General features: G+C 41.3%; 1 protein-coding gene across 1 annotated transcript in view; it reads right to left on the bottom strand.

The window, feature by feature from the left end:
• Window positions 1-3727: 3727 nt before the first annotated feature.
• Window positions 3728-26644, bottom strand: part of LOC115788390 (complement C3-like) — a 54223-nt gene continuing 31306 nt past the window's right edge. The window contains exons 23-43 of the mRNA XM_030741395.1: window positions 22883-22946; window positions 22692-22781; window positions 22301-22507; window positions 22097-22172; window positions 21804-21963; window positions 21587-21682; window positions 17364-17514; window positions 16064-16149; window positions 13411-13488; window positions 13150-13305; window positions 7009-7071; window positions 6800-6881; window positions 6639-6681; window positions 6396-6486; window positions 6186-6275; window positions 5994-6096; window positions 5746-5826; window positions 4834-4926; window positions 4665-4748; window positions 4099-4243; window positions 3728-3903 (exon numbers count right to left, since the gene is read on the bottom strand). Of these exons, the coding sequence (XP_030597255.1) occupies window positions 3762-3903; window positions 4099-4243; window positions 4665-4748; window positions 4834-4926; window positions 5746-5826; window positions 5994-6096; window positions 6186-6275; window positions 6396-6486; window positions 6639-6681; window positions 6800-6881; window positions 7009-7071; window positions 13150-13305; window positions 13411-13488; window positions 16064-16149; window positions 17364-17514; window positions 21587-21682; window positions 21804-21963; window positions 22097-22172; window positions 22301-22507; window positions 22692-22781; window positions 22883-22946 (2181 nt within the window). The 3' untranslated portion in view covers window positions 3728-3761. The remainder of the gene's footprint in view (window positions 3904-4098; window positions 4244-4664; window positions 4749-4833; window positions 4927-5745; window positions 5827-5993; window positions 6097-6185; window positions 6276-6395; window positions 6487-6638; window positions 6682-6799; window positions 6882-7008; window positions 7072-13149; window positions 13306-13410; window positions 13489-16063; window positions 16150-17363; window positions 17515-21586; window positions 21683-21803; window positions 21964-22096; window positions 22173-22300; window positions 22508-22691; window positions 22782-22882; window positions 22947-26644) is intronic.

A 26644-nucleotide genomic window follows, 5' to 3' on the forward strand; every position in this document is an offset into this window, starting at 1 on the left:
TTTGGATAATGCAAAAATTCAGGAAACCTTGGTGGCAAAGGGTTTCACTTGGATGTTCAACCCTCCAGCCGCCTCGCATTTTGGAGGAGTCTGGGCGCGACAGATACGAACGATAAGAAAAGTGCTCAGCTCCGTTATGAAGCAGCAAACTACTGATGAGGATGAGGGTGATGGGTCGAGTTATCCAGACAATCAAGGATGCCAAAGGACAGGTTCGCCAGGCTAGGGTGAAAACCAGTATTCTCCTACGGCCTGTGACAAAACTTTGTGTGCTACATGAATGTGATATGTAGCCGCCTTTTACATATCACTCAAGAGACAGCGGTAAAGGCTGATCTCCAACGGTGAGTCATGTGCTTGAACCTCCGACTCCATCCCCTTTTTTCTAAACATGCACAACCACGGAGATACACATGCCAGTATGAATGTTGAAAAGTGTTCCTGCTGTGCTAAGACTGAAACCTATCATATGGACAGTTCTAATGATCAATATGTTCGTTATATTCAAGGTGTTATTGTTCTAAACTACATGTAAAAAAGTAATTGTTTTGTGGCTCACAAGAACAATTAGGGGCCGGGATATTAGAGCCATAGAGAATTCAGGCCAGTATTTTTGCTTGTATATACATGTATATATGTATCAAGCTGCATTTAAGTATTTTGTTATAATTTTTAATTCGTAGCACTTTGTGTTTAATCTTTTTGCAATTTGGGATGTTGTGCTCCATTGGTTTATCCTGCTGCTATGAATCTGTTTTGTTGTCGTAAAATGTGGGTTTTCTCGTGAAGGGGAGGGTGTAGTGAAGCCAACCCAGGCAGAACGGGGAGTTTAGCTAGTAAGCAGGATGTGGAGCAACAGTTTTCTGACTGTCGCTGGCAGTTTACTTTGGTTCGTATAAAGTGATAACAGGAATAGATAACCAGGACTCCGACAGGAGACATCGCATTATAAAGTTTACCAGGTCGGTGTGGAATAAATAACCTCTTTTTGCCTTTACGGCGATCTCATTTTTTGATCACTGAAAAGGAATTGTAAGCTGCCTCCTAAGAGCACGAGTTGGAAACTACATCCCGCAGAAGCAGCAATAGATGTCTGATAATTGCCGCTATAACATCGTTTATTTTGGTTTGTTGTTTGTTCTTTACCTACCAGCTTATAAAAAGAGCACAACAGAAGTGATCCTTCTCCAACTTGGGATTGAAATGGATGGATGCAGAAGAGTCTCGCATATCTGTCTCTGACCAATGCCATCACAAACAATTTGAACACTGAACAATTTCTTTTGTACTTCACATGAAGAAATGTATCAACTAAACCTCTGAGCACCAAGTCCCATTTGGAGTATTACATCCTTGCACCCAGATGAAGGTAATATTTTGGCTAATTATGAGCAACCACCAAGTAGTTTAACATCATCATTAAGCAGTAATTTCACACTATTACCCTTCCTACAAAATGGTACTTGACTATGTTGTGCAAATTTGACTTTTTGACCCATAAATATGGAAAATTTGATAGCTTAGTCAGCTATGTGCAAATAGGCCCTTTGTATGGCTTGACTGCTGTGGCTTACAAGAGTTCATAGTTGTAAAAATGGCATACTTTTAGTGGTTTTCTGATCAATTTGCTGATCTGTGTGCGTGCCAGGGCAGAGGTATGATTATTACACACATGCACACAGTTCAGCACCCCCAGCTTCAAGGATTATGGCCTTGGTTTAATTGGATTAGATTAAAAAGCTGTAATTAAATACTGTAACAGCATAAGTCCTTCAATGAAAAAGTAAAAGATCAGTGGACTAAATTAATCTACAATCCCCTTACAGTTACCATATCTATAATAAATGAACAAAATAATCTGGACAAACTACAAAATAATTGGCAGCCAGCAGGCAAACATTTATAGACAAAAGGGTATGTCATCATTCTCATGCAAATGACATGAATTCATTGCTTAGCAAATTTAGCCACCACAGTATTTTAAATCCCACAGCATTTCAAGTAAACACAATTTTTATTTTTTCCTGTGGTTTCACATTTTTAAAATAAATGCCAAAAATGTGTTCTTACTGCTGTAATTATACAGATTGGAGTCAAATTAGTTTTATTCTTTCTTCTTGTGCTTGTCATCCTTTAATAAAGTTCTTCTAATCCCAAATAAAATTGATTAATACAGTAACCATCACTAACCATGTCAATAAAAGACTCAGAGGCTCGACACACGGGGAGCGACGTCGCTCGCTCTCCATTCATTTCCTGTGGAGCTTGTGTGATGAGGCGACAATCGCTTGCCCTCCTATAGCTAAGCGACCGGCGACATTCGTGCATGTGAAATTTCGAGCTCGTACACGTAGATGTGCACACGCGACCAGGTGACGCGACACAACAAAGTTGAAAAACGTTCTACTTTTGTCGCTGTCGCATTGCACTAAACCGGTTTCATTGACTGACCAATGAGCGGAGAGTATGCTACACGCTGTAGTCTGCAACCACTTTCAGCATGAAGGAAAGCATAATTTTTAGCTGTGTTTGACTTTCCTATATTATATGACACTTCACGCAGTTCGGTTCTGCACAGTGAGGACAGCAATCAACGAATTTGGAATATTGGATTTTTGAATGGTTTCCCAGTAAGACTGAAGGCTGTTGGAAAAACAAGCAGCCTGTTCCAAAACAACATTTGTTATCAGGAATTCGGCTCCCCTGCCGGCCTTGGGTTGGCAACCATATCTCTCTCCAGGGCTCTGTGTGCGGCTGCTCTTCCCCCCACTCCGCGTTGTGATTTGTGAAGCTGGGTCTGGTGTACCATGGCCGCTGATGAAATTCCACCACTATCAGCGAACTGTTTTGGCTGGAACCTGGCATCTGGCTCCACAATGCCCCCACCTCTCGTCTCCGTCTGCATTCCCTCCTGACCTGACCTCACCTACCGCCGCTGTCCTAGCTTTACATGTGCAAATGCTTTGCTAAGGTGGTTTTTTTGGACCCTGGTATAGTGCTCTTTTTGAGCACTGTACCAGATTACTTTTTTTTTAACCTAACTTCCCCATGATGTGTTGTTTTCTCCTCCTGCCAAAGGTAGCGCTGCAAGTCGGCTGCATGACCCTAGGACACATATCCCCCCATGTGTGTTGTGTTTTGTGTATTCTTGGATGGTGTTCTGTAACTGCAATTTCCAATGTGTGAACTTGTTCACCCACATGGCAATAAACTTCATTCATTCATTCATTCATTCATTATCGATTACACATAAAAGGCAGCCGTATGGAAACGTGTTGGCGCAAGGCTAACGTTAAACAGACGGATAGAGAGGACTTTTGTGCTAATATAGGATGAACCCAAGGTTGTCTTTTTCTTTTGTAGAGGAGACTTAATCGCAAGATTTCTGTCAGTTCCAATAAAATCTTCTGACTCCTCATCTTTATTGCCGTATCTGACATGGACTGCTTTGAAAATGTCTAAATCCCTCCAGTTTCATGACCAATCACATTTCTTGGAGATGAGTGACATGAGAGCGCGATTCGCAATGCTGCCGTCGCTATCGCGTCCCGTGTGTTCGGTTTCACCCCAGTAGTGATGCGGCCCATTTGTCGCTGTCGTTTGTCGCTCCCCGTGTGTCGAGCCCATCACACAATCAGTACCATTACATTTTAATCATCACAGTGTAATGATGAACTCTTATGTCATATCAGTTACTGGTTTATAGAGAAAAGTAATGCAAAACAACACAAGTTGAAAATGTTTTATTTTCTTTAGTGTTACTACCCGATGCAGTTATGGACTGAGTACTGACTGACCATCTCCTCCAAGCCCAAGCAGGTATCCCGGTATTTATCAGTCTGACATTCATCTTTTGTAGGCCAGTACTCAACCCAGGTTTTCTCACCAAGTACATACTCGAACCTGTGAAGAGCAATGATTAGTGGTTATGTGACCAGCTATCTGCAACATTTGGAATGAACAACTGTGACACATATAGATGCATACCAGACCAGTAAATTTGTTTAGTGAATGTATGATTAATTAATTAATAGAACTCTAAGAAGACATGTTTAAACGCGTCGTACACATGCACAATTCTGCAATCAATGCACTTACGTATTCCCTTTGTCATCTCGGTGAATATCTTTATCTGAGCCCATGATAAGGTAGGTTTTGCCCTTTGACAGACTTAAAGCTTCTCTGCAGAGCTGATAACTGAAAATTGTGCGACGTCCATTCCCTGGACCAACATCAACATTCCCTGTAATTAAGATATGGAAGTTGAAAGTGATGATTTATGAATGCAGAAATTTTGTTGCTCAACTTGCAGTTAAACCCAGCACTGCAGTGTTCTCATATATTCCTGCTTGAATCATGATAGTAACAATGTGAAAATTTTGGCAATATGCCAAACTGAATGTTAACTATTAAGTGAGAAGATGGGTATCAGCAACACAAGCTACACTGGCTTGCTGTTAGCAGATGGTGCCAGCCGCTAAGTGTACCTCACAGCACAAAAACAAATAGTAGTTTTCAAAAATGGCTGATTTGTCCTTAAAAGGGCAAAGATTTTTTTGTTACTATCATAGAAAGAGCAATAAATAAATGTAAAATAAAATACCAGTTAAAGTATATGCCACAGAAACAAATGGAGCTGAAGTTTAAAGGAAGTATGTACTCGCCTTCTTTGATGACATCCACTACTTGGACTTTATGAGTATCTGTGGATAATTCTTCTATAAAGTCTTCCACCAGAACTTTGTATGCTGTGGACAAAGTATATATTTTAGCATTTTTCTTTACTATATCCTGTCAGATTAATGTCAATGCAATGCATTTATAGTTTCTTACCAAAGTCTACTTTGCTGGTCTCTGTACTCTCACAAATCTTAACTTGACGTTCATCATTGCTGATTTTTTCCTTCTTCTGCATACTGCAGTTCTCTGGAAGTACACAATAGAGGCAGGATAAAAATTCAAAGCTTATGTGTGTACATTGATGGGTTAAGGCAGCTATATGAAAATCTCAATGTAACAAATATATTAGTATGCATTTACTTCAACTGTTTATAGACCCTACAGGATCCTGCAGGATTACTACTGTCTCTAACATGAAAATTTAATAATTCATTATAAACCAAATTCTAATTCCACCTAATATAATACCAAACTAACAGCATCTTAGTTAATCATGAAAAACGGAATTTTCACAGGACTGTATGCAATCCTGTGAAAAACTTAAGTACACCCAGTGATTCAAAAACTTGTCAAATTGCGGAGATATTATGGCAGCTATGGTGCCAGAAAAATTCAATTTAAAAAAAGGAAATTTTCTGTTCTATAAAAAATAATAAATATATATTTTTTAAAATCCTGCTCACTGGTGCAGTCAAGGTAAGGCTTGAACTACAAACTTTCCGATCAGCAGGTGACACGCTCTTCCTCCTGAGATACAGTCAAGCCAAACGCCACCTGTTATACCCCTATTGGTCTCCCATCCAATACTAATCCTACTTAGCTTCCAAGCTCAGAGGAGATCAGATGTGCTCAAACTGTGAACTATTTTGTCAGGTTTGTATACCCCATCCATCCATTTCTTCCGCTTATCCGGGGGCCAGGTCATGGGGACAGCAGCCTAAGCAAAGAAGCCCAGACTTCTCTTTCTCCAGCCATTTCCTTCAGTTCATCAAGGGGGATGCAGAAGAATTCCCAAGACAGCAAAGACAAATACCCCCCACTTGCCCTGCACATGATCATGTTTACCTTCAGCACATGTGCATATATTATCGCTACAGAGTTTTCCAGCCTCCCTCTGTGGTTGGTAGAATTTGACACAACGTGTTTCTACAATGGGAAAGAGAAAGCATTGGAAAATTATTTTGGGGCCAAATGAGATAGAGCTAAAAATGTATATTGATCACATACAATGGCATAGTGTCTCTGCTCAGACTGACTGGCAGCAAACAAAAAAATCTTAACTCTTACAAAGGTGGCATGTTTCTGAGACTCACGTTCATAGTATTCATAGACAGACACAGCTGCGGGTTGTAAGACGCCCACTGCCATTTCCTGTTTGATCCTAAAGGCAATTTCCTCGTTTCGTGTGTGAGAAACCTGTGACGTGAAATACAAAAAAAGTGAAAACCATAAACGTCAGGGCAAGGGAAAAAAAGGGGATATGAAGACTAGTGTGAGTGGCTAACCTTGTCCATGTAAATGATGAGAGAGCCTCTTTCTGACAGGACTTTGTTCATCTCATATTTTGCTATGGTGCGGCCATGTCCTGTAGACAACTACACCCACACATAAACACACACCATTGTAAGACAAGTTTTAAGCATTAACAGGTCTTGTTGCTCTTAAACATAAACACTTATAACTGTAACTCTATTTAATGTGCATGTCTTTCTCACCAAATCCAGGTCTTTAGTTTCAGCAGCAAAGCCAGTTAGCAAGCCAATATCCAGGATTGACATGCCTGCATCACGATCCCTGTTGTTATACCTGTGGAGAGAATGGGCAGACTGATCAAAATGACAACAGAAATAAAAGGGAACAAAGCAAGGCACTTGATCAAAAAACAAACAAAATAAAAAAAATGCACAAAGTCAGCTCTGTTTTTAGACTAGCAGGAGTGTAACGTATATTGTACTTACATAACCTGTATTCTAAGCTTGTATGTATTTTCTTCTTCTGTCTCTAGAGGAACAAAGCAAAAGAAAAAAAGTATATAAACAAATTTAAAAAACTGAGGCAAACAGATTTACTGAAAACAAATAGATAAGTGAAAAGGAAGATGTAAATGACATCAGATTACCTGTTTGGAGTTCTACTGAGAGGGTAAAGTCCTGGCAGTCACTCTCCTTTTCTTTGGACTTAGCGTAATACAGTGACACCAACTATTGCATAGAAAAAAAGTGTATTTTAAACAAATAGGCACCAGTATTGGTAATATTCTTCTCATAAGGTTAAAAAAGTCTTGTTTAAGACTCTAAAAGGATACATTAAAATAAACAGATTATTTACTGTCAGTGTTGCTTCTCCTGTTCCGCTAGCAGTCACTGAGATGTCCTGGTTTATATCATCAACCTGTTGAGATTAATATGCACAAACACACAAAGATGAGAAAAATATTCAAAAATAGAGAACAGAGTTCATTTGGTTCCTACCCAGGCTGGAGGTGGAAAATATCATTGAATTTACAGTGCACTGAATCTCCTCATCAATTCCATCTGTAAGGACAAAATGAAAAAGGCCTAAAAGGTTGTTAGTGGTGAGACGCATTAGCAAAAAGACAAACACAGAACTAAGTTTTTATGAAGTGGATAACCTAAAGCATCAGCAGGAGGACTGGGATCCTGTCCCACTTATCAGTTTCACATATAAATCTCATGTAGTGGTTGACATCTTAGTTTTGATTGCTGTGTTTTTAGTGTTACTGTGTTGCACTGCATGAAAAGTGGGTTTTTCGACAGTTTCTTGTATGTAATATTGACGCGCGCCTTGAGTTTTAGGGCTCTCAGCAGGAGGCTTTGGCCAGAACAGTAAACTGTAGGGAAACTGCCGTGGACTCTCTGTGTCAGTGCTCCCTCAGCTCCCCCCTCTCCTCAGGTCTAGGGCAGGCTCTCATATGTAAAGGAGGCTCTGGAGCTTGAAAAAGGCGACTGGACTTCTTTTTGTTTCTTGAAGACGTTTCACCTCTCATCCGAAAGGCTTCTTCAGTTCTCAACCAAATGGTAAATACCTGGGTCTCTCCACCATTTGGTTGAGAACTGAAGAAGCCTTTCGGATGAGAGGTGAAACGTCTTCAAGAAACAAAAAGAAGTCCAGTCGCCTTTTTCAAGCTCCAGAGACTACTATGACCTGGATAACTGAGAATCTACACAGACATATGTAAAGGAGGTTTCTGTGAGTCATACAAATGCAAATCAAGTACTCACCAGTGGTCACCAATACTCACCAGTGGTCTACCCCTCCCAAGTTGTAACCAACATATTTTTATTTCTACAGCGAAACATTCAAACAAGACTAATCTCACAAGAAATCATTCTAATTTATAAATTTGAATTATCTAGTTGGAAATATATTTTTGGAAGTTTTCAGCTTTTGTCCCTTTTTCCAATAAGGCTGTGAGCTTCTGTCTGTGAGCTTCTGTCTGTGAGCCTTTGTCATGGAGTTTTTTGTGAACCCTGAACTTTAGTGGACTGAGGGAGATAAACAAAGGCTATATCTTGATTTTGGTGACACCACAAGCATTATTTTCATTGAAAAGCATACTCAGTTTTCAGTCTAATTCACTGTAACAAAAAGTCTGTCACACCATCATCCTCTCCTGTGCAGTGGCTTCCCAGCTAGCATTGAACATTCAGACATCCCATGAACGCTGCTATAAACGTTCAGTGAATGTTCACATGCATTAATGACATTAAAGACTACCAAGGCAGATGGAATACGAAAATGTATAAACTTTTATTTTGCTATACATGGATGTACATAAGAGATATCAGCAAAACCTTCATGAGAAAAATGTAAATGTAAAAAGGTAAATAAAAAAATAAGGAAAATTTTAATGCAGCAGTCACCTTCTCAGTTGTCCTGCTTAAACAGGCAGTGGATGTGTGAACAACACATCTTCCAGCTCATAGGGGGTCATTTTGACTGTTGGGTTTTCTCTGTATTATTGTAGGGTCTTTATCCAAAATACAAAGCGCCTTGAGGCGACTGTTTGTTGTGATTTGCTGCTATATAAATAAAATTGAATTCACTTGAAATGAAATGAATTTAATTTCCGTGTGGCAGCTTCCTCGCCTGTGATTGGACAATACAGATCACGTGCGGGATCACGCTGAAGGTCTGTAGGACCAATCAGTGCCTTCCTTCTCTTCCTTTCAAACTGAATGGCGGTTTTTGTCTACGCTGCTTTCCCGGTACGACAATGGAGGACGTCGTCTATATTTCAACACCACAGAATCTCCCGGTGAAAGCGGGCCTCTCTACCGGCCAGCCTCAACCAGCCCCGCTGCAGACGAGAAGACGCTGCTGGCTGCAGTGAGTGGGTTATCGACTCAGTTACTCAAGTTTGTACCAGCGCGACTGAAAGACAACATGGCGTCTATTGTGTACAGACTCGATGCTTTGGACTCTAACAAAGCCTCACCTACAGAAGGACTCGAGGAAAAGACGGCAGCACGATCCAAAAACTGCGGTAAGACTTGGTCGTTTCTAAAACAAAAATACTAAGAGTGGAGGAATGGTCACAGTAAGCTGACAGACGTATTGTGGTTTGGTTTCTTATTTTTATTTCATCTTATAGGAAGCAGTTCGCGGCCTGCACAACTCTGAATCCAATAAAAGCCGGTATGATCCTCTGCAGAGGTAAGAATCAGAAACAAAGCAGCAGTATTCAATGTGTGGAGGAGAGAAGAACTTAAAATGTTTTTACTCTTATTTATTTTCACGTTTTTTTTCCACAGACTGTTCGCCTCGCAACGGAGTGGGTTTCTAATGCGTGGACAGTGTTATAATTGTGTGTAAGTATCTTTTTTTGCCTGAATATTGTTTATGTATGCACTGTGTTTACACTGTGTTTATTTACAATGTACAAAAATGTTTTTCAGCTTCTTGAAAAACCTACAGACGGTTCGCCGAACTTCCGCTACAGTCAGCCTCACGGTCTGGAAAGGGCGGCAGCCATTAAAAACTCTGCCCGGTGTCGTGCAAGAAGGAAGCCGGTAAGACGTATTGGATTGTTTTGTTGGTCTGCTGTATTTGTGTAGTTAGCTTGAAAATGCAGTTTTATTTTTGGAAAATATTACTTATTGTTTTTTTAATTTTATATAAAATCTGGCTTCTTTTGAACAACCCAAAATGTATATAAAAAGCAGTGGCAGGCCGTGCATTTCACACCTAGGCCTTCAGTAGTGATCCGCCTGAATCACTCCACCCTCAATAACTATTTTATGGCAATAAAAACATCTTTTTATGCAGAAATGCAGTAGAAAGAGCTGTTGCATCGCAGATTGAGAGCTCATGTAGCCAGAATAAAAGCATTTACCAAAGAAACAAACCCAAGGTTCACAAGTCTGCTTTTACTGCCGCTACAGCTGCGACACATATAAAAATGCATTGATAACAACCTCATAAAATTATTATTAAGAGAAACATTTTAGTCATCGTGACCCCGAAATGAAAGTTCCTGCTTGCCCCCCCCCCCCCCAAAAAAGTGAATCTAACAGTCTCTTTAAGATTTCCCTATTATTCTTCACCTTTACGTCGTGGAGCTTCGCTTCCCTGCGCACTTGCTCGCTCAGCTGATCCGCTCTGGTGTCCCCGAATGTTTTGGAAAGCACCGTTGCTTGTAAGTGTCCGGCAGTGCTTTGGTGTCTCGTTGCTGCCTTGGTTAGGCAAGTCAAATTTACAAACCCAGTGTGGCTCCAAACACCATGTCGATCAGTGGCAAACACCACGCACTCCCAGCAATACAATTTGCAGTGTTCCTCGGGGCCTGTGAGCCAGTGGTACCGCTCGTAATTAGTGGACTGAAAGTGGTGGACACATCCTTTTCCCGGTTGTGACAGGCTTGCTAGCTTCGGAGTTGCCCGACCTTTCTTAATGATGTCCAGCTTTTCTTGAAAAGTCCGTCTTGGCTTTGGCAATAAATCTGCAACCAAATCCATTTCTTCTCCTCCTTCAGCCATTGTGGGTTGACAAAATAGCTATAAAATCAACACAACCATATTTTTGCTTGTGCAGCTGGCTACAGATGCAGTTTGCTAGCTCTGGCTAGTACACTGACTATCCAATCAAAGTGTATGAATATGCTGACGTTACCGTAGGCCTGCTAGAGGGCCTCGGTGTTGCCAACTCATAATCTGATTGGTTGATCAAACTGTTTGATCGACACTTATTTTTGTACTACGGGGCCCGCAGAACTGATTATGAAGGCCTCCAGGCAGATTTCTTTGACCCTGGCAACAAATGATGGCTGAAATGTGATTGGTTAAATGCTTTAATATGAAAATACACGTCTGGAAACAGCGCGACCACAGGAAAAGCTGTGAAAGGAACCGTACAAACCATTTCGAATAATTTAACAAGTATTGATGGACAGGATATAATTAACATCAGTCTGTGATTCAGATATTTTTTTAGGCCAGCAGAGAAGGCCTTGCAGGCCCTGACGGCCCACCACTGCACTGCATCACCTTTTTAATAAAAAGGTGATGCAGTGCAGGTGAAAATAATTAACATTGAATGTTTATAGTTTCAGCAGCTGTAACATTTTGGGACCTAAAAGATAAAAAGTGTATAATCAGTTTAAAGGTGCCTCAAGGGTTAATGACCAAAATCACTGAAGTACTTTTATCAGTGTTAAATTTTTTCAAAGTACTTGTTCATTTGTCTTTTATTGGTACTTTGTCCCATAACCATTGTTTCTGATGACAAAGATGGGCTGATTAATTTTTTTTTTTTTGCATTCAGGGTCTTATCTGCTATGTGTACATTCTAAGTCAAGAGACTCAAACTTTCAGTGTAGTTTCCTGATTTTTCACAATATTTCATATAGTTTCATAATGACTTAATGTGTGCTCTGTGTCAACAGCTGCTGGAGGCGAGGACGAGTGACCTGGTGGTGAAGGAGGTTGCCTTCTGGGACGGTGTCACCACTGACCTAATGTTGGATGAGGAGGATGGCGTCTCAGAGGGCGTGTCGGGCTGGATTAAGACCCCCAAGCTTCCCCAGCCAGGAGCTCAGTGACCTCTGAGCCAAACTGCAAGACAGACTAGAAGCTCACCCTAAATACAACGCCGTGCACCATAAGTGTTTGTATGCTGGACCATGCTCTGAGAGAAAGCCACCACCACATGGCTCAGAAGTAGCAAAGCATTATATGTCATAATGTTTTTGTTTTCTTTATATATATAGATTATATGATGTGTGTGTGTGTATGTGCATATTGCTTTATAAATAAAACAAAAAAAAATATTCAAACTTGTGCCTCACAATTTGTTTCTCTTAATTGAATTCCTTTTAGTTGAGGTTATTAGCATGGCATGAATACAACATAACATACAAGGTATAATCACAGAAATAATAATTAAAAATAATTTTTATTACTGGGTTATTATTTATTAGGGAGGGGCTTACCCAGGCCTGTCTTTATAAAGGCCAATGGGGGGAACAGATCTACCAACCAATCACATGTGAATACTGAATTGTGATGTCATTTTTATCATCCAATGACTGAGAAGCCACGTGGGTCTCCTGCCGCTGCTTCGGCTTGAGGCGCTGCTATTCATATGTAAAGTGGAGTCGTTAACACCTCGCGCCTGCCGGCTCCCCCCGTACCTTTACCCCCCGCTGATTCTAGTGGTACGTAAACGACCATATCCGTCTCAGGCGAACGAATATGCGCTGCCCCGTATGCTGACGAAAGCTGACAATAACTAGGTGCGCCCGTGTCAGTATACGGGGACGGATATGCCTCTTTTCGTGCAGTGTTGAGAATAGCTGATATACTAAAACAGAAACACTAGTAGTAGTGAGATTTACTCACTGTCATTGGCTGTATTGTGGTTATGAGGCTGTGAAGCCTTTCAATTATTTTGGTTATTTAGTTTTAGGTGTTTTGCTGTTTGCATTGAGTTAATACTTAAACACCAAAAGAACGATTCTGTGTGTGTCCTCATCGATACAGGGATTCGTAATCTAAGAGAATACCAGGCCATGTTGTGGAGTAACGCAAAAGTAATGTGATGATGAGTGGTATAAATTGCTAATGCTATACTTTTCCAAAAAGCAACCAGTGTGTATGTAAGGCACTTTTTCTGTAAGAACCCCAAACAGTGCATCTTGCAAAGTGTGTTGTGGTATGTAGATCATTCAGAAAGTTACAATAAACATTATGTTTGCAAGTCAAGTTTCTAACTACAGTAGCTTGTTAATATACCTAACATTGGCTACCTAGATATGGAATGACAATATAATCCATTGTAACAGTGAAATCTAATATTTTTATCCACCTAAAGGCATTTTTTTTAGAGTTTCATCCTAAGTTGCATGTTGTGGCCACCGACTCGTCCCTTCTAGAGGGCTTTTTTCCACATAGATAAATTTGAATACTCTTTATACAGTGACTTTGTGTTTGTAAAAGAACGTGCTCTCACTTTAGATGTTCTTGTGGCATAGTGGTTTTCCTTGTTGAAGTTGAACTTGTCAGGCGCTGACCTTCCTGGCAACTGGATGTCCACATTCAGATCATAGTTTGGTTCTTGAGCATTGATCCAGTACTCTGCTACAGCCTGATAGACCATTATAGTAGCCTGGTGGGGAAAAGGTGAGGGAGATAAAGAAATACAAAGGTTATAAGATGAGACAATATGTATTAAAAAGGGAGGTATCTTGACTGATGTGAAGTTTGGTGTTACCTGAGTTGATCCATATCCTCCGCCCACCTTCTGTTGTTGGTTGAACCATCTCACAACAGGTCTGGCATCTTCAAAGTTCTTTATTAAACAGGACAAGACAAGGGTAGAGTTACAAATTATGAAGAATACATAAAATTTCTTGTCTAGGTTAACAGTTTTCAAAGGTGCCTTAGAGTTTTAGGCTTTGGAATTTGTTCTTTGTTTTTATTAAGGTATAATTAAACTTGCCCGATGAAAGAAAACAGTCACAAAAAAATATAAGTAAGTAAGTAAGTAAAATTTATTTATATAGCACTTATCACAGATAAACACCACAAAATGCTTCACAACAAAAAACAAAAATAAAAGTACAACAATATAAAACAATAGCTTGTCTGTATAAAAATGTTTTCAGCTGCTTTTTAAAAGAGTCAGTGGAGTCTGTACAGCATAAAGACAGTGGAAGAGAATTCCACAACCTTGGTGCCACAGCCCCAAAAGCCCGATCCCCATGAGTTTTGAAACGAGTGCGAGGGACCAACAGTAACCTTTGACCTGATAATCTAAGAGCTCGGGATGAAGAATATGGTTTCAACAGGTCAGAGATATACTGGGGGGCTTGGCTGTGTAAGGCCCTAAAGGTTAAAACTAAAATTTTAAAATGAAATCTAAAATATACTGGCAACCAATGAAGAGAAGCTAAAACTGGAGTGATATGAGATCTTATATTGGTGCCAGTTAAAAGTCTTGCTGCAGCATTCTGCACAGTTTGAAGACGATCCAAAGCTGATTTGTTAAAACAAGTAAAAAGACCATTACAATAATCCAGACGGGAACAGATAAAAGCATGAATAATCATCTCAAGCTCAGCCTGTGACACCAGTAATCCAAGTTTTGAGATATTCCTTAAATGATAAAAGCAATGCCAAACCAGCTATTTGGAGTGATGCTCAATATTTTCTAAAATTACGAATATTTTCATTCATCGAAGAGCAACAATTTGAAGACTGGGCCATGCTTTGTTTTAGAGGTGCCACGATGTCTAAAATAGAATTACACTGATTGTTAAAGGACAAAACAAGTGAGTCCACATCACTGTGATGCATGTTTGCATCAAACAGGGCAGAGAACCTTTCAGGAGTGTCCTGGTTGATAATCCGCCTTTGGATTTTCAATTTAGGAGGCAAAGGATCCAAAAACAACAACAGATTAAAATATATGCAGCTATGGTCACTCACATGTGCATCCTCCACACATGCCTCATTTATATTTAAACCCAGGGAGAAAACAAGGTCTAATGTGTGGCCCTTTATATGTGTGGGGCCAGAAACATGTTGCCTAAGGTTAAAAGTCTCAGTAATAGCGATGAGCTCAGCAGCCGTGTTACAGGATGCATCATCAATATGAAGGTTAAAATCTCCCAATATTACCTTCTCCAGTTTGATGATGGATGACAGCAGATCGTTAAATGCAGTTAAAAAGGCTCCGGCAATGGCAGGAGGGCGGTAGATTAAGATACAATAAAAAGTTTTAAAAGAACCGACCTTCATCATCTGTAGCTCAAATGAGGAAAAGGAGTCAGAGTCCATCTGTTTGCAAGTGAATTTGTCCCGGTACACAGCAGCGAGTCCTCTGCCGCGTCCGGAAAGACGTGTAGTTCCAATGACGGAGCAGCCAGCCGGACAAATTTCCTTCAAGTAACTATAATCCATACCTTGCTGCCACGTCTCACTCAGACACATTAAGTCTAGAGACTCTTTAATAAACAGATTGTTGAGAATAAACGATTTGTTTGTAATTGAGCGAGCGTTAAGCAGGGCAAACCGGATCGGTGAAGGTTGAACTGCACACTCCACAGCTGACTGCAGCGGCACTTGAATTAAACACCTGTGCGCACCTGTACGCCTTCTGCGCAGGGTTGTAAATCCAAAACCAGGTGAGACCGACATTGATGTCGGGACAGCGCAACCACCAGCAGAACGGAGGACAGATGATGGAAGCCAGCTGAGCACACCATCCTCGAGCCACGGAGCCCGGGCCACAGACGGCGGGGCAGGGTCCACGCCAAATGACAGGAGAGGAACTGGTCGCAGGCACCGGGAGTCTCTCCACAGCTAAGAAGCTAGCCTCCGGTATCTTCTCCGTTTTACCTGGACGCCCGCCCTAGTTCCCCCTTTTCGCTTCTTGGGATAAGAGTCCCGTGGGTTGTACACTGTAGCAGGCACTCAGGTGAGGAACACACAAGGGGAGGTGGACAAACTTTCCTGAAGTTGTCCCAGCTGTCACAGTAGCACTCCATTGAATCCTTAATGTATAGCAGTGTGCTCCGATCATAGATTCGAGCAGCAGACACATTATAAGAAAAAATTGTAAAAATAGCATTGCAAACAACGATGTGCAGCAATGTACGACTGCTCCCGCGAGAGACAAGAGCGGCAAGGCCAAACACTGGCGCCATCTTGCAAGTCTGTATAATAACAAAAGGTCAGCAATACATTTCATGGTTCATGAACAGGCTGTATAAATCATTACTGTTTTTGATTTTGTATTAGCGACTCAGAACTAAATGATGAAATTATTTTCTTTCTTTGATTTTTGTGTCCAAAACCTATAATATTCTAGAGACATATGAATGACAGATGACTCGTTGCTTGTATAAGTTGGGCATGCTCACCTGGGTCTTGACAAGAGCGAGAAGAGCATAAGCTGTGGCCTCCAGAGTGTAAATATGTCCCCTAGGTACAGGCCAGTGAGATAGCTCTGGAAGACACAAATGCACTTTTTGTTACTATATCTTAAACAAGCCCACATCAGTAGTAAATCTAGTCAATCCCTACTATTAAAATAATAATGTGAAAAAAGTGAGAAAAAAATACAAGGCTGTCAGACATTGTAGACATTAACACACAAGACTCTGACTATAACAGACACTCAAACATTCAGACACTGAGTGAGAGCGTAAAATTAAGTGTTAACATTTGGGGCTTTGGCCCTTAGGTTGTTTATGCATACAGAGCTTAACAAATTTATTAGACCATGTGCCATAAAAACAAGAAAACACAAATATTTTAGAAATCTGTGAAACATCTGTTCAAAGCTAAAAATTATATTGTTATTTAGAAGGGGAAAAAAAAAATCATGTTTTTATACCAAAGTTGGAGCAGGCACACTGGACTTCTCTGAAAGGTGAGAAATTAACCAAGCATAACATTCAACCAATCGCATTCTGTTTAGGATGCAAGAAAATAACTGTAATTTGTCATCTTGATTAAATAATAACAATACTGCTTTTTCTGATTCTGTGTCAAACAGTAAATTTGAAAATTCACGGATAAAAATAATTGTATTTAAAAATAACATTTCAATTAAATAGCTTGTACATTACCGGTGGAATGACCTTTAAAGAAGCATAAAAATGATTTTGGTAATTACCAATACTGTTAATTTAGGGCAGGGGTGCCCAAACTTGCGGCCCATGGGCCGCATCCGGCCCCACCCCCTACTTCCGGTCTGCGAATTGATGTCAAGAATAACATACAATTTGGCCCTTAAAGTTACTTAAAGGGCCAAATTGTATGTTATTTTTTAGGGCAAAAACGTTACATTAGGTGGTGGCCTAATAAATTTGTTAAGCACTGTATGTTTATGTGTCCTGTATGAAAGCATGACAGGACAACCAGTGAAAGCACTTTGAAAATAATAGTAATTAATTAATAGTAATAGTAGTTCTTGTAATACTAGAAATGTCAGAAAATACCAGTCCATTCATTTCAGTGAGATAGTTGGAAAAAAAAATCTTAAACATATATTTCTTTACTACAGTTTTCTTTTTTTTAGAATTTTCCCATCAATTTTTACAGTTTTCCTCCAAAATCTAATGATCGGTTACCTTATTATAATAAAGGGGCTTGTAAACATTTACAGTCTCTACTGGTCTAAAGCTATATGTCAAAAATATATAAGTGTGAACAAACCTTGGGAAGCAAACTTGTAGAGGATCTCTTTGTTCAGTTTGTTTTCATTGGCCAGTGCATATGATGTCATTGCCACAGCATAGGGGTTAGTGAGGCTGGGCAGGCGCTTCTCCAGGTAATCCACTGCTTTGTCTATACTGCCTAGCAGACTCTGGGCAGATGGAAAAGGAAGAAAGCTGGATAAGAGAACCGGACAGACCATAAAAGCCATAACATTAACTCCTGTCTAGGAATGTTGGCGCATGTTTGTTCTGCTTCCTCTTATGAGCCTCATGAGTCTCATTAATTAAGAAAGTGAAAATTAGGACTTGGACCAGCCAGTATTTAAGCAATGCAGCATAAACAAGGTGTTGGTATATCAAAGACACAGAGAGGTGCAGTTCTTATCAATCTATAATTTACAACATCTTAATACAGAGCTAACTAAAGAACAGCAAAATGTTGGTGAGATTACTTCAATTCTGTCTGTTTTAGCTGCTGTGTGGTTTAATTTTTCTGTGCAAGTGTAATACCAAGTAATCTTTGTCAAGTACCTCATCACATGTCCTGATAACTAGTTTTCTGCTTACAGGCATAACAAACTGCTACTCTGAAGGCTGAAAGAAGTAATCCTCAGAAAGCCTTTTATGCATATTATGGCACTTTCAAATAATGTGCACTGTATTATATCGTTGTTTAATATTTGCACGCTCCTTATAACTTACATGAGAAGTCCACCCTGCTGTTTATTATGGATGACTGTCCAGTAAGCCCAATGAACTTTACTAAAGTAGAATCCTGATTTTATTGCGCCAACATCTTCAAGGTCAACTTAAAGATTTATTGGTTGAAAATTTTTAAAAACTTTATGAGTTAGAAACTACAATTCTTGTAAGTGTGGTGTGTATTGTCAACATTTAAAATATGTCACATTTGACCTCTGACCTCTAATTCAGGTCAAATAAGGTCAAATGTTTACAAAATGTCTTTATCTTTAAAACTATGTTTAAAATTCTGTTGCCTTTGATTGTATTGGCAACATTTAGGAAATGATACCAGTATATGGAGTAGGAATGTTGTCCTTCTGAAACAATCATGTTCACCTAACCTGGAGCTCCTAACCCTGAAATGCCGTCCCCACTACCTGCCCCGCGAGTTCACTTCGGTCATCTTCAGCGCCGTCTATATTCCACCTCAGGCGGACACAAACACTGCACTATCCGAGCTACATGAGGCGATTTCCACCTATCAGGCTAACCAGCGTGATGCGGCTCTCATCGTAGCCGGGGACTTTAACAGTGCAAACTTGAAAAAGCTGATACCGGAGTTGATTCAATACATCGACTGCCCCACCAGAGGAGAGAGGACCCTAGACCACTGCTACTCTGCATTCAAAGAGGGCTACAAAGCAAAGCCTCTTCCGCCTTTTGGGAAGTCTGACCACACCGCTGTCCTTCTCATGCCGAAATACAAACAACGGCTCAGGCAGGAACCCCCTGCTGTGAGAGAAGTGACACGGTGGTCTGATCAAACAGAGGCCGCTCTGCAGGGTGCGTTGGATTCAACCGACTGGGACATGTTTCGCAGCAGCGCGGGCGGAGACATCGAGGAGTTTACGGAAACTGTCGTGGGATTTATTGGGAAAGTTGTTGATGACACCTCACTTAGGAGGACCATCAGGACTTTTCCCAACCAGAAGCCGTGGGTGGATAAATCTGTCCGCGACGCCCTGAGGTCCCGCACCGTTGCCTACAACTCCGGCCTCGCCTCTGGGAACATGGAGGACTACAAGGTTGCATCATACAACGTCCGCAGAGCGGTGAAAGAGGCAAAACATCGCTACGGCCGCAGACTGGAACAGCAACTACAACAGTCTGACCCCAGGGGACTGTGGCAGGGACTACGCACCATCACGGACTACAAAGCACCACACACACACCCGGTGAGTGCCGACGCTTCTCTGGCTGATGAACTCAACATCTTCTTTGCGCGCTTTGAGTCGGAAAGCCGACAGCCCGCTGCGCTCCCGGCCGGAGGGGCGGAGAAACTCACTGTGAAGGAGCGCGACGTGAGGAGGGCGTTTAGACGTGTAAACACCAGGAAAGCGGCTGGACCAGACGGTATTAGCGGACGTGTCCTTAAGACCTGCGCTAACCAGCTGGCACCTGTGTTTACAGTGATATTCAACCTCTCACTGAAACTGTGTGTGATTCCCACCTGCTTTAAAAAGTCCATCATAGTCCCTGTCCCAAAGAAACCACACCCCAGCAGCCCCAATGACTTCAGGCCCATAGCGCTCACCTCTGTGGTGATGAAGTGTTTTGAAAGACTCATCAAGACATTCATCACCTCCTCACTGCCCACCACCCTCGACCCACTACAGTTTGCATACCGGCCAGACAGATCCACAGATGACGCCATATCCTTCCTCCTCCACAAGACCCTTTCACACATAGACACTGGTAAGGGGAACTATGTGAGAGTGCTGTTTGTAGATTACAGCTCAGCATTCAACACCATAGTTCCCTCCAGGCTGGTCTCTAAGCTGCTGGACCTGGGCCTGGGCCCATCCCTGTGCAGGTGGGTTCACAGCTTCCTGACCAGCAGACCACAGGTGGTACGAGTGGGTCACCTCACCTCATCCTCCCTCACCCTCAACACTGGATCCCCCCAAGGCTGTGTGCTCAGCCCTCTGCTGTACTCACTGTACACCCATGACTGCGAGGCCACGTCAGAGTCCAACGTCATCATCAAGTTTGCTGACGACACTGCTGTTGTGGGACTAATCTCTCACAATGAGGAGACAGCCTACAGGAGAGAGGTCTCCCGCCTGGAGAACTGGTGCCAGGAGAACCACCTCCTGCTCAACGTCAGCAAAACAAAGGAACTGATCGTGGACTTCAGCAGGAAGCAGCAGAGGGACTACCATCCACTTGTCATCAGTGGTGCTGAGGTGGAAAGAGTGGACACTTTCAAATACCTGGGAGTGACCATCTCACAGGACCTGTCCTGGACTCATCACATAAACATCACTGTGAAGAAGGCCAGACAGCGTCTCTACCTCCTCAGGCGGCTGAGAGACTTCAAGCTCCCACTCAAGGTGCTCAGGAACTTTTACACCTGCACCATCGAGAGCATCATGCGTGGGAGCATCACCACCTGGATGGGAAACTGCACCAAGCAGGACTTCATGGCCCTAAAAAGGGTGGTTCGTTCAGCTGAACGGACCATCAGAACCACCCTCCCCAACCTGCAGGACATTTACACCAAGCAGTGCAGGCTGAGGGCCATGAAGATCCTAAAACAGCCCAGCCACCCCGGACACTCTCTCTTCTCCCTGCTCCCATCAGGCCGGCGTTACCGCTGCCTGAGGACTAAGACTGAAAGGTTGAAGAAGAGTTTTTACCCACAAGCCATCCGTCTGCTCAACTCTGAGCCCTAACTGGACCATTATTGCACAATGTAAATATTATAATTTATAAAAGTGTGTATAGTGTATAGTATATAGAGTATAGTGTATAGTGTGAATTACTTTTTTTTATTTTTATTCTTCTTATTTATATGTGTGTGTATATATGGTTGCAGGTACAAAATACATTTCACTGTGCATTGTACTGTGTATAACTGTGCATGTGACAAATAAACACTATCTTAATCTTAATCTTAATCTTGCAAATATGACATTATAGTTTCCATCCAAATATCACGTCACGTGACCTCTGATCTCACTTTTACATTTCACATCTACATTTCTTTCAAGTTGACCCCAAAATGTGTTATATCTTTATAGAATGTGTTGTTAAGCGGAGAATGAGCTGCCTAGTTAGTTATAATATACTAATATTATATGATAAGCTTCAGTTATTCATGTCCAGTGTTTTACGAATCAATACCAATTATCCATTACCTACTCATACATAATGTTTAGATACAAAATACAAAACTATTCCCTTAAAAGTAAATACTGCCTAGAGAGTAAGCTGCATCTGAGGAGGTTTGTGCACTTGGAGTGCTTCTTGTTCTAAGAGCAGTTTCTAAATAAAAAATTTAAAAAATACAAACCTACTGGCTGAAAATTTGAACATATAGTTAAACATTGATGTCAAGTTTTGTGAGATCTCACATCTGTCTCTATAATATGCTTGACAAAATAAGTAACCAGCTCTACACTGTAATACAATTGCAAATGAAGTAAAAGTGGTGATGTAAAAAGGGCAAACCTTGCATTCAGGTGAGATACTCACATTGACTGTCTCAGAACATATTCCACGTGATTCCTGCATGGCAATGAGGCAGAAGGCTGTCATGGAGGCATCTGAATCTAAGCCGGCCACATCACCCTATACATCACACAAACATATATCAATGTTATTATCATAAAAGGTGATAACTGGCATCGCATTTATTTTTATACTTTAAGTACAGATGAAGAACTGGTGTTAATAAAATCACTGCACTCACAGTCATCTCTCCATGGATTACAGTTGTAAATTCTTTAAAAACGCCATCAGGTTGTTGTCCTTTCAGAATCAGATACTTGACAGCATCACAGATCACATTACTTTGTATTATAATCAGATTATGGGCCATTGCAAACACCTTGGCGACATAGGCAGTCAGCCTTATAGAGAGGAGGGGGAACAATAGTAAACTTAGTTTAATTTTTTTGTCCATAAAATACAGTGCAAAATCTGAAATTAAGGCAGAATGTGCAAATTATTGTATGAATAAATGTATGTTCATAGGTGCCTCACCAGGTGCTAGTTGGGCGGGACATAAATGCAGCAAAAGACCCATCTGCTTTACGGTAGGCCAACTCGTTTGTGTAGCCTTGATGAAACAAAAAACAAACAAACAAACAAACAGCAAACTTTTTACTTACTGCTATTCAACTTTTCACTGATTCTTATCTGTTTATCCAGAAACAAACAATCTATGGTGCCTATGTGACAGCCTACCAGTTTTTATATGTTGGAGGGCTTCATTGCGTTTCCCAAAGCCCACAGTTTCCCACTGGTTGGTTCTGTCTAAATACAAGGTTGCAATAACAGGCAGGGTCATTCTGATCATGTTCTGCTCTCCACAGCCTGAGGGTTGTGTGATTAGAGAGCCCATTGAGGTACCATTAATGGCGTTCTCCAGCAGATGAGACATTTGTTCTCTCCCTGTATGCACAGGCATTAAAAATAAAATAGTATAAATTAGTTAAACTTTACAAAGCAAAGCTTTACAATAACCATTGAGGTAGTCAGTTCCCAATGAGAACAATAACAATGTACACCAGTACATGGTTCAGGGTGCTACAGGCATTGGATCACATAAATGGCCCAAATATTAAATACCTCTCACCTGTCACAGAGATCTGTGTGCTAGTAGGTGTGTTTGGAACCAAAGTGCTCTTGGGAATTCTACTGTGGAGAACTTCCTTCTGTACACCATCTAAAGAGAGAACAAATGTTGAAGTCAGGAGATCAGTGATTACATGAAAAACAAGGATATATGACTTAATTATAATGAAGCTTTTTAACGGATAAACTTACTTTCTCCTTTCTTAACAGGATCTAGAGTTATGATCTGTGGCTGTTTAACCAGTACACCTTCAGGCTGGAAAACAGACAAACATTCTAAATCATTAATAGATAATAGAATGAGATTCAATATTTTCTCTTCCAAGAAAGATAGTAAAAAAAAAAATAAACCAGCATGAATAAATGTGACATAGTTTGTACAGTTAAGAAAGAGCATCAAACTGCGGTACATTTTAATGTAACAGCTAACGTTAGTTCAGAGCACCCCAAAAGCAAAGAGAATGGGAGTAGCCAGAGAAAGAGCAGGAAATAAATCTACAACAATTTGAGCATTCATAAAGCTTCTGAGGTCTTTGTATGTGTCTATTTCTCCAACATCCAAAACAGTGAGATCCAGCTGTTACATCCAGTACATCTCAGAGCCTGAAATAATTGGACATAATGTTTCTACTCTTTTATGTAAATTTGCATTAAAATAAGTCCCACAAAGTATCTGCTTTACTGACTTAACACAGAGAAAACAGATTGTTTACCATTTTAAACTGAAAACACAAACAAAGTCAGATCTATTTAAATTTGACCTAAACTGTTACCTACTTTTTATTATATGGTAATTAGGGCCCGAGCACGAAATGTGCGAAGGCCCTATTTGTAATTGCTCCGTTTCTTATGAGGGCCCAAGCACGAAATGTTCGAAGGCCCTATTGTAATTGCTCTGTTTATTAGGCCCGAGCCGACAAGGGTTGGCGAGGAGCCTATTGGAATCACTATGCAACATACCCCAAAATGCGCAAAAATCCCCACGGTAGCATGGGACGCAGTCGCAAGTGACCCCTGACCTCATAGGGATGTGGGTCAGGTCGAGACGATTCCGAAAAGGTATGCTTCAGGGTGACTGGAACAGTGCCTAATTGTTTTTGCTCAAATTCTCCATTATTCTTTATTATTATTATTATTATTTTTATTATTATTATTATTATTAGGCCCAAGCCGATGAAGTCTCGGCGAGGAGCCTATTGAATTCACTATGCAACATACCCCAAAATGTGCAAAAATCCCCACGGTCGCATGGCACGCGGTCGCAAGTGACCCCTGACCTCATAGGGACGTGGGTCAGGTCGAGACGTTTCCGAAAAGTTATGCTTCAGAGTGACTGGAAAAGCGCCTAATTGGAATCGTAAGCGTTCTTCATTATTTTTCTTTTCTTTTTCTTTTTCTTTCTGGGCTTTGATCGCACATTTGACCCTCTCAGCATATACGAAAACTCACCATTTTCGCTACGGAGGTCAGGTCTGGTGAAAAATTTTGTTTTTTAATGTTGCCAAGAGCAAACTCTAAAAGGGGGCTCCACAGCGCCTCCTGGAAAAGTCAGTTTTTCGGCTTTCTATGGGAGAGGCCAAGATCAACTTTGTCGTTTAATGTTGCCAAGAACAAACTCTAAAAGGGGGCTCCACAGCCCCCCCTGGAAAGTCCATTTTTCGGCTTTCTATGGGAGAGGCCAAGATCAACTTTGTCGTAGAACCACAAAATTCGCGTCACACAGAGATCATGTCAAGCAAAGCAAAAAATCCTCTTGGACCACCCCCCCACAGCACACAGGAAGTCAGCCATCTTGGCCTGAACTTTGCCCTTTGCCAAGTCAGCGATTTTCCACGCCTCGTATTTGAATCATCTCCTCCAGGGCGTTATACCTACAGGCACCAAAATCGCTCAGCACAATCTACACAAATAGGGCATCAAAAGTTATGCGTGGTTTTATAAAATATTAAACGGTCTTTTCACAAGGGGGTGCTGAACTTGGCGTTCAATTTGGCCTTTTTCCCCCTCACCTTTTTTGTCATCACTCAAGCATGCTTTGCCCGATTTGTCCCAAACTTTAACCCCTTAACTGGCAGCAAAAAAAATCACCTGACAAAAACTACATAACGCCTTCTGGTCATTATTGGCTCTGAACAACCCATTTCATAGCCTATTAATCGGCTGCGTCTGGTCCGCGGGCCGAATGAAGTGCATTTATATGGCAGGCTAGACCCGCCCATTTTGACTGACACCTCATTCGGCCAATCATGTTAAGAAATGGGTTTCCCAGAGCCAATAATACTCAGAGGGCGTCACGTAGCTTTGTCAGGTGATTTGGTGCAGCCAGTTACATGATTGGCCGAATGACGTGTCAATAAAAATGGGAGGGTCTAGCCTGCCATATAAAAGGGACTACAAACGGCCCGTCACCGGGCCCTTGCCAGTTAAGGGGTTAATAACTTCTGTAGAGTCCCACCCTGTATCCATAAATGGAGAAACAATGGCAATTCTCGCAATAGTGCCCCCTACATAATGAAACTAAAATTTACATCGAGCTCAGAAATTTTAGTTACTCCTACAATTATGAAATTGGGTTTACACATTATACTCTGTATATCACCCTGATCAAAAAAGTCAGTGAGACCCGTGCCTCATTTTGCACGCCGCCCCCGTAACCATGCGCCCAATTCCCCATTGGTTTTCAATGGAAAGCCTAACATTTATGCATGACACACTTTATTCAGGTCTTTTGAGCTGTACATTGATCACAAACATTCCCACTAAGGCTCTTGATGAAGTTACATTGCAGAGGGGCGTGGCCTTTGGCACCATGACGAGCTTCGATCCTTCGCCGTTACATTTAGATTGCTTATCATTCTCTTATACTTTGTCTGATTGCCCTCAAACTTCAAAAGTGTGATAAGAACCCACCCCTGAAGACATGTATATGACAAAATGGAATGCCAATCTAGTGCCACCTACTGGAAACAGGAACTTCCTCTAATTCAAATACTCATTTTCCAATCTGCATCAAACTTCACAAGTGTGATAAGGACCCACCCCTGCACACATCCATATGACATTGAATGACGGTTACTGAACCACCTACTGGAAAAAGGAAGTTGCTCTAATTCAAACACTCATTGTCCAAACTGTACCAAACTCCACAAGTATGATAAGGACCCACTTCTGAACATATGCAGATGACATTATTGAATGATAATCGCAGCGCTACCCAATGACACATCCAATCTACATCAAACTTCAAAATTGTGATAAGGACTCACCCCTCAATACATCCATATGACATTTAATGCTGGTTGCAGCACCACCTACTGGAAACTGGTACAATAACAGCTCTACCTCAGGTTTTACATTTGGCAGAAGAAGCGGCACACTGGGTGTTTGTGAGGCTTGCATGCGGCTCACTGGGGGTTTGCGGGGCTCGCAGGCAGCTCGCTGGGGGTTTGCGCTGGCGCACAGGTGGCGAGGGCCTTTAACACCGCTTGCGGCTTCAATTAGGGCCCAAGCACGAAATGTGTGAAGGCCCTATTGTAATTGCTCTGTTTATTAGGGCCCGAGCATGAAACGTGCGAAGGCCCTATTGTAATTGCTCTGTTTCTTCTTATTATTATTCAGGCAAATGAATCTGCTTTTTGGGGGCTTTATCATATTCAAAAACTCATCAAATTTTGAACATGCATCACAGCTGGTGAAAATTTAAGTATTTTAATGGCATCGGGAAAAGGCCTGCCAAAATGCCTCAGTAGCGCCCCAAGTCGAGCCCCACCGCTGTGTTTCACGTACATTTATGAAACTTACTACATATATGTATCACATCGAGACGCACAAAAAATCCTCTTGGAGCCATGCTCTAAACCCAACAGGAAACCCAAATTGGCTCCAGATCATATAGACAAGCAGCCCATCAAAAATTGTGCAAAGTTTTACAAAATATTAAATGGCCTTGTCACA

This window comes from Archocentrus centrarchus, chromosome 1, assembly GCF_007364275.1.
Source record: "Archocentrus centrarchus isolate MPI-CPG fArcCen1 chromosome 1, fArcCen1, whole genome shotgun sequence".
Taxonomy (NCBI): Eukaryota; Metazoa; Chordata; class Actinopteri; order Cichliformes; family Cichlidae; genus Archocentrus; species Archocentrus centrarchus.